Here is a 13,089-nt window from a genome sequence, read left to right as displayed (position 1 = left end):
TCAAAGGGCAGGGACTGTCTCTATCTGTTACCGTTTTGTACATTCCAAGCTCTTAGCACAGTGCTCTGCACATAGTAAGCGCTCAATAAATACTATTGAATGAATGAATGAAATACCATTATTATTATTATTATTGTTATTAATAAGGCAATCATATCCCACATGGGGCTCACAGTCTGTAAGCTCACTGTGGGCAGGGAACCTGTCTGCCAACTCTCTTGCATTGTAGTCTCTCAAGCGCCTAGTCAGTGCTCTGTACAGAGTAAGCACTCAATGACTACCATCGATTGATTGATTAATTGAATAGCTCTTGGTATATGCCAAGCACTAGGGTAGATACAAGATAATCAGGTCAGACATGGTCCCGGTCTTACATCGGACTCACAGTCTAAGTGGAAGGGATAACAGGTATTTAATCCCCATTTCATAGGTGAGGTAACTGAGGCACCGAGAGGTGAAGTGACTTGCCCAAGGTCACATGGCAGACAGGTGGCAGAGGCAGGATTCGAACCCAGGTCCTCTGACTCCCAGGCTGGTGCTCTTCCCACTAGGTCATGTGGAGATTGGACCTCCTGTTGTGAGTTTGGCCTGGAAGGTAAAGCGGGGCTGCGGAATGCCTCTCATTCTTGGTTCTTGTAGGCTGCCTTTCCAGTAAACAGATGCGCGGGATTCCCTCAGGCCCTCGGCCTCCCCTGGGTTGACATTCCTCCATTAGAACCTGGAGCCATTTCCTGAGCCAGGAGAGAGTCCATCAAGGGAAAGCTAAAAGTCAAGGGTACAGTAGGGATCCCCAGTGTTGCATTTCTTGCAAAAGGTTTCCTGAGAAACACTGGCTAGTAGGTTTATGGGTTTTTTAAATGATATTTGTTAAATGCTTACTATGTGCCAGGTCTTGTGCTATGTCCTGGGGTAGGCACAAGATAATCCAGGTGGGGCACAGCCTCCACATGGGGCTCACGGTCTTAATCTCCATTTTACAGACGAGGGAACTGAGGCGCCAAAATGTTAAGTGACCAAGAAGTAGCATGGCCTGGTGGATAGAACATGGGTCTAATCCTCGCTCTGCCACTTGTCTGTTGTGTGAACTTGGGTAAATCACTTAACTTCTCTGGCCCTCAGTTACCTCCTCTGAAAATGGGGATGAAGACTGTGAGCCAGGACTGTGTCCAACCCGATTTGTTTGTATCTGACCCAGCACTTAGCACAGTACCTGGCAGAGAGGGAAGGAAGCACTTAACAGATACCACTAAAAAAATGGAGCTCTCAGTCTTCATCCCCATTTTACAGATGAGGTAACTGAGGCACAGAGGGATTAAGTGACTCACCCAAGGTCACACAGCAGACAAGTGGCGGGTGACTAGAAGTCCCAAATTGGGTGGGACAAAACCAATCCATCAATCAATGGCAATGACTGATGAACTCTGATGATAATTGGGTAATGATGGCGGCTGGTCAGAGAGGAGGAGGAGGATGGCCAGAGAAGAAGCAGCCACTGGCTTCCCCCCACTCATCAATATGGTTGCTTTCCCCTGACTCCCCTCAGTGCTTTGACCCTCCTGCATTCTGTCCCCTCAGAGCCCCCCAGGCCCAGACCCATGATGCCCCCTTCCCTAATTCCTGTGGTCTGATGTGGCTTCGGTCCGAAGCAGGGAGCTTTTTCAGAGCTGAGAATGCCACCCTTTCTTTGTTCACTGTTTCTAGACAACACAAAGAGGAGCCTGTCCCGGAGCAGGGCAGACCAGGGGCAGCGCTGGACACCACGTGACAGCGGAGGGTGGATGGAGCTTGGAAGAGACGTCCTGATCCCATCTCTAGGCCGGCCCACAGGGCAGGGCAGGACTCTCCCCCGGCACTGGGGCAGCGGTGAACTCCACGACCCGGCCCAAGACCCAACGGAAGGGGGGAGAAGCAGCTACTTCACCTAGGATCAGGTAATTCTCTATGTGGTCTCTTTCTCTGGCTCAGCTTCTCCGGGGGTTTGTTCTCGGCCTTTCTTGGTCCCTAGGAACCTGGGCTTGACAACACCCCTGGCTGGGGAGAGCAGGGAAGGGGGATTCCTTCTATGCGAGGGTCTTCCCAGTCCACACGGGACACCAGACAAGAAACTGGAGCCCCCACTACCTCAAGGGGAGATTCAGATACCTAATAATAATCATAATGGTACTTGTTGAGCACATATAATCTGCCAAGCACTGTTCTAAGTGCTGGGGTAGATACAACTTAATTGGGTTGTACACAGTCCCACATGGGGCTCACACTCTTAATCCCCATTTTACAGATGAGGTAACCAAGGCCCAGAGAGGTCCAGGTAACTGAGGGAACTGATGCCCAGAGAAGTGACTTGCCCAATTTCACCCAGCAGACATGTGGCAGACCCGGGATTAGAACCCAGGTCTTATTCACTAAGTCACTCTCCTTCTCAGAATCCTGTCCTGTCAATCCAGGAAGAGCTGGCTCACCTAACGGCACTGGCTTAAAGCCAGCAAATTCCACCCGAACACTGGGACACGGAAGACGTCATGGGATGGGTTCTAGAGGGGAGATGGAGAGGAGAGATGTTCTCACTCCAAAACAAAGAAGCGTGGTTGGCCAGATCACTTTAGAGAAGTTGCTGTTGGAGGGCCTTCCACCAGGAGGAAAGATTAAATGTCTGTTGCTTCTCTGAGGGAAACCCAGATCAAGATAAGTACTAATACTAGACTGGGGACAGTCTGGGGTCAAAGCAGCGTGGCGTAGTGGATAGGGTATGGGCCTGGGAGTCAGAAGATCATGGGTTCTAATTCTGGCTCCGCCTCTTGTCTGCTGTGTTGCCTTGCGCGAGTCACTTCACTTCTCTGTCCCTCGGTTACCTCATTTGTGAAATCGGGATTGAGACTGTTAGCCCCACGTGGGACAGGGACTGTGTCCAACCCGATTTGCTTGCATCCACCCCAGTGCTTAGTACAGTGTGTGGCACATAGTAAGCCCTTTACAAATGCAGTAATAATAATAATTTAAAAATCAGAATTTGGGTTTTAAGTCTCAATGGCCTAAATTGTTCCTGCTTTTAGCTTACATATTTTCAGTGGGAGAAGAAATGTGGCCTAAGAGGATAGATCACCGTAATAGGAGTCAGAAGGTCCTAGGTTCTAATCCTGGCTCTCCCTCTTGTCTATTGTGTGACCTTGGGCAAGTCACTTCACTTCTCGTTGCCTCAGTGACCTCCTCTGTGAAATGGGGATTAAGACCGTGAGCTCCATGTGGGACATGAGTTGTGTCCAACCTGATTAGCTTGTATCTACTCCAGTGCTTTGCACAGTGCCTGGCACATAGTAAGCCTTGAGCAAATACCATAAAAGATAAAGGAGACTTCAGGTGCTGATATACATTTTCATTCATTCATTCATTTAATTGTATTTACTGAGCACTTTCTGGGTGCAAAGCACTGTACTAAGCACTTGGGAGAGTAGAATATAACAACAAACAGACTCATTCCTTGCCCCCAATGAGCTTATAGAACAAAGGGGCAGACAGACACTAATATGGATTAATGGAGTCTCCATTAATTAGGAGAAGCTGTGTGACTCAGTGGAAAGAGCATGGGCTTGGGAATCAAAGGTCATGGGTTCTAATCCCAGATCCGCCGCTTGTCAATTGTGTGACTTTGGGCAAGTCACTTAACTTCTCTGTCCCTCAGTTACCTCATCTGTAAAATAGAGATTAAGACTGTGAGCCCCACGTGGGACAACCTGATCACCTTGTATCCCTCCCAGCCCTTAGAACAGTGCTTAGCACATAGTAGGTGCTTAACAAATGCCATCATTATTATTAATATAAATAAATAATAAAATAAATACACTTCTGTAAATAGAGTCAATTCACATATCTCTTTTTTCCAAAGAGCGTGTTTGCAAAGTCTCTCTGATGTAAACCATCATCAGGGAAGAAGACCATCCTATGACTTTGAGGAATTGGCTTCTTCCTCTTCTAGCTAGGATCTGCTGGGTGCCAGATTTTCCAGGACCCGTTGGGGGCAGGATTCTTCGGGACCGCTGGGTGCAGGACGATAGCTATTTCCTGGAAGTTTCCCACTTCTCACAGGAATCCACATCTGTCAAGTTTTCAAGGTGATGGCAGCAAATTCCCCGGGCCTTATTGGGGAGACTGGCTGGAGCTATTCTGGATGGGGTGGTCCAAATGTTTCCCTTTACTCTGGGGCAGGAGGGAAGAGGAGGCAGAGGTAGCCCTGACAGGGTGACCCATCCAGCCCTGATTCCAGATCCGTGCCAGGCTGGAGGGTGAGGAACGATCACTGTCTTTCTGTCCTTCCTCAGTGCCCGGCTCCTCTCCACAGGACTGTGGGACTCATCGAGGCTGGGGTTTCGGGGGTGTTTCTGACCAAAACAGAGCCTTGTCGAGGAGTCAGAGGCTGGAGTCTCCCCTTCTGTAAAGGGGAGAGCAGGGCACAAAGCATCCCTGCTCATTTTCTGGCTATGCCGGTGCTACCGGCTGAGCCAGGGACTGTACCTGCTCCATCTCCAGTGACTCAGGCCCACAGGGTCAAGTCAGTGAGTCCCCAGGGAAGAAGAAGGTGGGAATTTGGGAATCAGTGAGTCCCCAGGGAAGAAGAAGGTGGGAATTTGGGAATCAGTGAGTCCCCAGGGAAGAAGGAGGTAGAGTCTGGGAATCAGGACAGAGACACCAGCCACCTCCCGTGCACAGGCTCAAAGACCCCATTTTCCCAAAACAGCAATCAACCAATCCATAGTATTTACTGAGTGCTTACTGAGTGCAAACCACTCTACTGAGCACTTGGGACAGTGCTATACAACACAGCTGGTAGACACATTCCCTATTGGGCTGAAGATACCTCCCCTTCCCCACCGGGCTTGCCCCCTCAGTCCCCACCCCCTCAGGCTCAGCCTGACACAATTCCCAAGTCCCAGGGTGGGCAGGGACAGGCCCGGGCCGATGGGAGACAAGACGGGAGTCTGAGCGTGTTCCAGAAACAGCAGTCAGAACAAGGGAGAGAGTCATTCATTCAATCATATTTATTGAGCGCTTTCTGTGTGCAGAACACTGTGCTAAGCTCTTGGGAAAGAACAATACAGTAACAAACAGTGACATTCCCTGCCCACAATGAGCTCACAGTCTAGAGTGGGGGAGACAGAAAACAATACAAATAAATAAAATTACAGATAGATACATAAGTGCTTTGGGGCTTGGAGGGGGGAAGAGCAAAGGGAGCAAGTCAGGACTAATGCAGAAGGGAGAGGGAGAGGAGGAAATGTGGGGCTTAGCTTGGGAAAGCCCCTTGGAGGGAATCGAGTGGGTAATGTTTACTTTAAGGTGGATATGGGAGTTACGGTGGAGGGGAGGGAAGAGAACAGGAGGTCAGAATTGCTGAGATTCAACCCCATACCCCTACACCCATCCTCCCAGCCCCCCCACACACTCATACAGCCCAGCCTCACCCCCACCGTATCTCTATCCATATATGTAATAGGAGTGTTGTTAGAAAGATTCTATCCAAAAGTACATCTTCCCTTATGCATACGAACATACAATCCTGCTTCATGTCTTTTCCATATATCCACACACATATACACAAAACTGACCCCAACCAAACCTTCTCTACACACACACACACACACAAACACACACACGGGCAGCCCGACCCATACAGAGCAAGATATGCCAGCACTCATACAGGCACACAGAACAAGCTTGAGTCCGCTCTGGGGTCCTGTGCTCTCTAGAACCACTCTGGTCACCCGCCAGTAGTGGATCACTGTGCATTGAGTCTCAAAGAGGGGCAGTGGTCATCGTGATCCTTAGAAGATCTTTAGAGGCTCTTCAGAAGGGCAGGAGTCAGTATAGTCCAGCACTTAGAACAGTGCTTGGCACATAGTAAGTGCTTAACAAATACCATCACTATTATTATCATTACTCCTTTTCTCCAAAATAATCCCTTTCCTCCACCCCTCTTTGGACACCCAGACCCTCTGAGACATGGCAGGAAACTGAGGTCAATCAATCAGTGGTATTTACTGACCGCTTCTTCTCACAGGAGCCCTGTCCTAGGCGTTTGAAAGAGTACAATACAGTAGAATAGGTGGACACAATCCCTGCCCACAGGATTTTGTGGTATACACTCCATGCACTTGAATTTGTAACCTTTATGCATCCCACCCTCAGCCCCACAGCACTTATGTACAAATCCATAATTTAAATATTTAGATTACTGTCTGTCTTCCCCTCTAGACTGCAAGTTCCTTGTGGGCAGGGTACTGAACTCTCCTGCACACAGTAAGCACTCAATAAATATGATTAGCTGATAGAACACAAGCGGAGATAGATGTTCGAATAAATTACAGATGGGGAAATAGATATGTGAGAGAGTGGTGTGGGGCTGAACGTGGGGTGAATATCAGGTGCTTAAGGGGTACAGATCCAAGGGCATAGGTGAATAGAGGAAATGAGGGTTTAGTCAGAGGAGCAGCATGGATAGAACATGGGCCTGGGAATCAGAAGAATCAGTGTTCTAATTCCAGTTTAGCCACTTGTCTGCTGTGTGACCCTGGTAAATCAGTTAACTTCTCTGTGCTTCAGTGAGTACATCCGTAAAATGGGGATTAAGACTGTGAGTCCTATGTAGGGCATGGATTACATCCAACCTGATTAGTTTGTATCTACCCCAGCAGTTAGTACAGTGCCTGGCATATAGTAAGTACTCAGCTGTGTGACTGTAGGCAAGTCACTTTCATTCATTCAATAGTATTTATTGAATTATAATTATTTATTATAGTAAGTACTCAGCTGTGTGACTGTAGGCAAGTCACTTAACTTCTCTGTGCCTCAGTTACCTCATCTGTAAAACGGGGATTAACTGTGAGCCTCACGTGGGACAACCTGATTACCCTGTATCTACCCCAGCGCTTAGAACAGTACTCTGCACATAGTAAAAGCTTAAATACCAACATCATCATCATCATCATCACTTAAATACCATTTAATAAAGTCTTCTGGTGGTGTGATGTTAGTAGGGCTTTGAAGGTGAAAAGAGAAGAAGTCTGTTGGATATGAAGGGGGATTTCCAGGCCAGTAGGAACATGTGGTCAAAGGGTCAGTAGAGAATCAAACAAGATTGGGGTGGAATGAGTAGGTTGGCATTAGAGGAGTAAGGTGAGTAGGTTGGGTTGTAATAGGAGATCCATAAGGTAAGATAACAGGGGGCGAGCTGATTGAGTGCTTTAAAGCTGATGGTGAGGAGTTACTGTTTGATATGGAGGTAGATGGGCAACTACTGGAGGTTTTTGAGGGATAAGAAGATATGGACTGAATTTTTTTTTTTTAGAAAAGTGATCCTCAGCAGAATGGTGTGGACTGGAAAGTGGAGACATAGGAAGGAGGGAAGTCAGCAAAGAGGTTAATGCACTAGTTAAGGTGGGGTATAAATGCTAGGATCCATGAAGAAGCAGTTTGGGTGGAGAGAAAAGCATGGAATTGAGAGATGTTGTGAAGGTAAAATAGACAGAATTTGATGGCAGAAGGTTTAATGAGAAAGATAAGTCAAGGAAAATGCCAAGGTTATGGGCATATGAGACAGGGAAGATGGTAGCGGTGTGTACAGTGAGGAACTGTGTTCTTATCCTGGCTCTACCACCCTGGGCAGGGATTGTCTCTATCTGTTGCCGAACTGTACATTCCAAATGCTTAGTACAGTGCTCTGCACATAGTAAGCGCTCAATAAATACTATTGAATGAATGAATCTGCTGTGTGATCTTGGGCTGTTCAATTTAGTAAGGAGGAGATAATTGGTGACCTTAGAGAGGGAGGTTTCTATGGAGTAAAGGGGGCAGAAGCCAGTTTACAGGTGGTCAAGGAGAGAATTGGAGAAGAGGAAGTGGTCTAATGGTTAGAGCAGGGGCCTGAGAGTCAGACGACCTGGGTTCTAATCCCGGCTCTGTCACTTGTCTATTGTGTGATCTTGGGCAAGTCACTTAACTTCTCAGTGCCTCAGTTACCTCATCTGTAAATGGGGATTAAGGCTGTAATAGTAATAATGTTGGCATTTGTTAAGTACTTACTCTGTGCGGAGCACTGTTCTAAGCGCTGGGATAGATACAGGGTAATCAGGTTGTTCCACGTGAGGTTCACAGTCTCAATCCCCATTTTACAGATGAGGTCACTAAGGCACCAAGAAGTGAAGTGACTTGCCCAAAGTGACACAGCTGACAGGTGGCAGAGCAGGGATTAGAACCCATGACCTCTGACTCCCAGGCCTGTACTCTTTTCACTGAGCCGCGCTGCTTCTCTAATCTGAATAGTTTGTATCTACTCCAGCGCTAAGTACAGTCCCTGGCACATGGTAAGCGCTTAATTTGCCATTCAAAAAAAGAGTGGAGACAGCAGAAGTAAATAAATCAATCCAGGACTTTGGAAAAAATTGGTAATAGAAAGATGCAGTGATAACTGGAAGGAACCCTGTGGCCAAGGGAGGTTTTTTTAGGCCCAGGGATAATAATAATAATAGTAGTAATAATAATAATAATAATTGTTAAGCGCAAACTATATGCCAAGCACTGTACTAAGCACTGGGGTAGATACAAGATAATCAGGTCCCACTTGGGGCTCATCCTCTAAGTAGGAGGGAGAACAACTATTGCATCCCATTTGACAGATGAAGGAACCAAGCACCGAGAAGTGAAGTAACCTGTTCAAGGTCACACAACAGACAAGTGATGCAGTGAGGATTAGAACCCAGGTCCTCTGTATCCCAGTCCCTTGCTCTATCCACTAGGCCACACTGCTTCTTGTGAGCATATTTGAAAGCCATGGGGAAGGAGCAGCCAACTGAACTGGAGAGCGGGCAGTGGAGGCTGGGTGGGAACGAGGTGCCCTGAGTAGGGAGAAGACAGAACCAGGTCAGTGGCTTCCCCAAGTGCCAGTGGGCAGTGCCCAGCTTGGCTGAATGCAGGGGAAATGGCAGTTAGTCCATCAGTCAGTCAACCAGACAATCAATCGGTAGTAGAAGGCAGCAAGGCCTAGTGGATAGGTCATGGGCCTGGGAGTCCAAGGAACTAGGTTCTAAATCTGGCTCTGCCAAGTTTCTTCTTGTGACCTTGGGGAATTCACTTCACTTCTCTAGGCCTCAGTTACCTCATCTGTAAAATGGGGATTGAGACTGTGAACCCCATGTGGGACAGGGACTGTGTCCAACCCAATTTGCTTGTATCCACCCCAGAGCTTAGTACAGTGTCAGGCACAGAGTAAGTGCTTAACAAATAACACAATTATTATTATTTCACTTCTCTGTACCTCAAGCCCTTCATGTATAAAATGGGGAATAAGACTGTGAGCCCCATGTGGAACATGAACTGTGGCCAATCTGATTATCTTATATTTACCCCAGCGCTTAGTACAGTTTCTGGCACATAGTAAGTACTTAACAAATACCATTAAGAAAGGGCACAATCTTTGCCCTCAAGGAGTTTACATAGTGGCTACAGAGCAGACCTACATTTAGGCCCAAGTAGGACGATAAGGAGAACGGAGAATGGAGAAATGGATCAGTGGTTAAATAAATTTCCAAACATTAGAGTTTATAAATTGATATGTACATTAGTGATATGGGTGGCTGTGAGCACCTAAGTGCTGAGAAGGGAGGATTTGACTTGAATAAAATTAATCTGGAAAAACTCCTGGAAGAGGTGGGATGTCAGGAGGTTTAGAAGATGGGGAGAGACCAGTAGTGGTCCTGAGGATGGAAGGGGGAAGGGATTTATCCCTTCCCTCATTCAGTAGGGGAGGGGAGGGAGCCTTGAAAGTGGAGGTGGGAGGGGGCAGGCCCATGGGGAGGGGGGGTGGAGAGGTCCAGGGCGATATGAGCCAGAATCTCCAAGCCCCTTCACCATTCATTCATTCAATCATGTTTTTTAAGTGCCTATTGTGTGCAGAGCTACAGCCCCCACCTCTCCAGGGCTGTGAACCCAAACCTGCCCGAAATGGACCTAGGCCCTTCCTGAATTTCAAGAATGGGGGAAGGGGAGTGTTGAAACAAAAGGAACAGGAAACACTGCTTCATCAACAGGGGGTGGGATCAGGAAATCTGTCCCCATAGGGAATTGTACAGCTAGGAACACCAGCGGTTTCAGAGGGGCCTGGGAAAATCATGGTGGATTGTCCAGGCTGTCCCAGGACAGGAAAATCAAGGATGGCGAGGGGAGAGTCAGGGATGCTGGATGGTCTGTACTGGTTCAGTGGGGGAGAGTCGGGGGGAGTCAGAGGTGTTGGATGGTTCATGTTGAGTCACTGGGAGAGACTCAGGGATGAAGAGAGGAGAGTTAGTACGGTTGGACCGTCTGTGCTGGGTCACTGGGGAGAGTTAGGGATGGAGAGGGGAGATTCAGGGGCTTCGGATGGCTCATCTAGTGGAAGGAAAAGGGAGAGTTAGGGGGTGAGGTGGCTTACCTTGTGAGCAGGGAACCTGTCTACAGCTCTATTATTCTCTCCAAAGTGCTCCGCACCTAGTAAGCACTCAGTAAATATCATCGTATTTCCAACTCTCAAACCACACCTCGGTTTTGGTGCCGGGTGGCAATTTCTGTCTCCCCAGGAGGATCCGTCCACCGTTCACCCAGCCCAACGTGGGCGGCCGCTTCCCGACCCCAGAGGGGCCGCCATGACCGGGGCCCCCCCGGGACCACGCTGGGAGCCGGCCTCCGGCCCCGGGTCAGAGCTGGCCGCCTCATCCATCCTCGACTGCCCGTGGTGCGACTACGACCTCAGAACCTTCCGGGTCATCAAGAACTTCCTCATCGTGCTGACCAGCCTGGCCGGGCTGGCCGGCAACGGCCTGGTCCTCTGGTTCCTCGGCCTGCGCCTCAAGCAGAACCCGTTCACCGTGTACATCCTGCACCTGGCCGGGGCCGACTTTTCCTTCCTCCTGTGCCAGGCCCTGTTCACGGCCGTCCAGTTCGGGCAGCTGGATCACGACTTCCTCCTCTTCATCGAGCGGTTCATCGACAGGGTCACGTTCTTCTCCTATGCCTCGGGCCTGGGGGTCCTGGCAGCCCTGACCACCGAGCGCAGCCTGTCCAATCTCGCCCCACGCTGGTACCGCCGCCGCCGGCCCCCGGCATTGTCGTCCGCCGTGTGCTCCCTCTTCTGGGCTGGGGCGTTTCTCTGGCACGTGGTGAGGGAGTATACCTGTGGGGACTTCTACAGGTACTTCAATAACACGCCTTGCTATGGCTTTTGCGTGGCCTGGGCCACCCTGCTCTTCCTCCTGACCGCCATTATGCTGCTGTCCAGCCTGGCCCTGCTGGTCAAGATGCGGTGCGGTGCTCAGCCGCGACGCCCGGCCAGGCTCTGCATCATCACCCTGCTCTTGGTGCCCGTGACCCTGGCTTGCGGCCTGCCCCTGGGCGTTAAGTGGTTCCTGTTTGGGTGGCGGGACGATTACATGCCCCTCTTCTTCTACGTGGGTGACATCCTGTCCTGCGCCGGCAGCTCCGCCCACCCGCTCGTCTACTACCTGGTGGGGAGGCAGAGGAAGCGCAGGCTACGGGAGTCCATCGGGGTGATCCTCAGGAGGGCCTTCGGGGACGAGGGCGAGCTGGACGGGGAGGAGGGGGACACCCCCACCCCAGCCACCGTGGAGATGGCCGGCGGGGCCCCGACGGGGAGCCCCAAGAAAGACGCGCTTCCCAACAGCACGGCCCCCGTGAGGCCTCTGCCCTCCGCCCAGTGAGAAGCGTGGCTCCGGCTCCCACGGAGATGGAGATGGAATCCCCCCTGTATCCGTCCCCATCTCCTCCCCCTGGGCTGGGCCCGTCACTGGCCTTGAGGGTCCAGGCTCGGCCTCGGGGGACGCAAGGGTCAAGTGTCTCCCTGGGCCCAGGAGGAGCCTCCATCCTCCTGGAAGGGCCGTTCTCTTCCGGGCTCTCCACTAGGACCCATCTTCTCTCCGGGTCCTCCAGGACCTGGCTCCCTTCCCATGGAGGGGCGGGGGGCACAGGGTGTGTCCGATACCCACATGCCGCTCCCAGAGAAGGGAAAGAGAGCTGGAAAACTTGAGGCACCGGTGGGCCGATAAGGCCTTCTCCTGAAGGCTTAATACAGTGCTCTGCACACTGTAAGTGCACATTAAATATGACTGATTGATTGATTGAGGTCCTGTAAGCTTGTTGTGGACAAAGACTGTGTCTACCATTTCTGTTACACTGTTATATTGTTCTCTCCCAAGCATTTTGTATAGTGCTCTGCAAACAGTAAGTGCTCAATAAATATGACTGATTGGGGGATGGATTGATTTATGGAGGTCCTGTAAGCTAATTACATTGTACTCTCCTAAGCACTTAGCCCAGTGCTCTGCACACAGTGAGCTCTCGATATATACAATGGATTGATTGATTGAGGCCCTGCCTTCAGGACTGAGTTAGCAAGGGAAGCAGCATGGCGTAGTGAATAGAGCATGGGCCTGGGAGTCAGAAGGTCATGGGTTTTAATCCCCGTTTTAATCCCGGCTCACACGTCTGCTGTGTGACCTTGGGCAAGTCACTTAACTTCTCTGTGCCTCAGTTATCTCATCTGTAAAAAATGGGGATAATAATAATAATAATGTTGATATTTGTTAAGCGCTTACTATGTACAGAGCACTGTTCTAAGTGCTGGGGTAGTTACAGGGTAATCAGGTTGTCCCACGTGAGGCTCACAGTCTTAATCCCCATTTTACAGATGAGGTAACTGAGGCACTGAGGAGTTGTGACTTGCCCACAGTCACACAGCTGACAAGTGGCAGAGCTGGTATTCGAACCCATGACCTCTGACTCCCAAGCCCATGCTCTTTCCACTGAGCCATGCTACTTCTCTATTACTCTCTTGTACTTGCGGCACACTCTTCCAAGTGCTCATTACAGAGCACTGCACCTAATAGGTGCAGCAACAATAACAAAAGTAATAATTATGGTGTTCTTTAAGCGCTTAACATGTGCCAAACACTATTTTAGGCTCTGGGGTATAGATACAAGTTAGGTTGGACAGAATTCCTGTCCCACATGAGGCTCACACTCTCAGTCCCCATTTTACAGACGAGGTAACTGAGG

General features: G+C 49.7%; 1 protein-coding gene across 1 annotated transcript; it reads left to right on the top strand.

Annotated features, from left to right (window-relative positions):
- Window positions 1–1,811: 1,811 nt before the first annotated feature.
- On the top strand, window positions 1,812–12,162 carry LOC100087148 (mas-related G-protein coupled receptor member D-like). The gene is made up of 2 exons (XM_029060951.1): window positions 1,812–1,931; window positions 10,599–12,162. The coding sequence occupies exon 2, from the start codon at window positions 10,665–10,667 to the stop codon at window positions 11,733–11,735; it is 1,071 nt and encodes a 356-aa protein (XP_028916784.1). The 5' UTR covers window positions 1,812–1,931; window positions 10,599–10,664; the 3' UTR covers window positions 11,736–12,162.
- Window positions 12,163–13,089: the final 927 nt, after the last annotated feature.

Source organism: Ornithorhynchus anatinus, chromosome 3 (assembly GCF_004115215.2).
Source record: "Ornithorhynchus anatinus isolate Pmale09 chromosome 3, mOrnAna1.pri.v4, whole genome shotgun sequence".
Taxonomy (NCBI): Eukaryota; Metazoa; Chordata; class Mammalia; order Monotremata; family Ornithorhynchidae; genus Ornithorhynchus; species Ornithorhynchus anatinus.
The sequence above is the reverse complement of the archived record's forward strand: the minus strand, read 5'-3'. Positions and strand labels throughout refer to the sequence as shown.

Excerpts from the sequence above, each read along its gene's own strand:
- LOC100087148 (XM_029060951.1), top strand. The coding sequence starts at position 10,665 with ATGACCGGGGCCCCCCCGGGACCACGCTGGGAGCCGGCCTCCGGCCCC.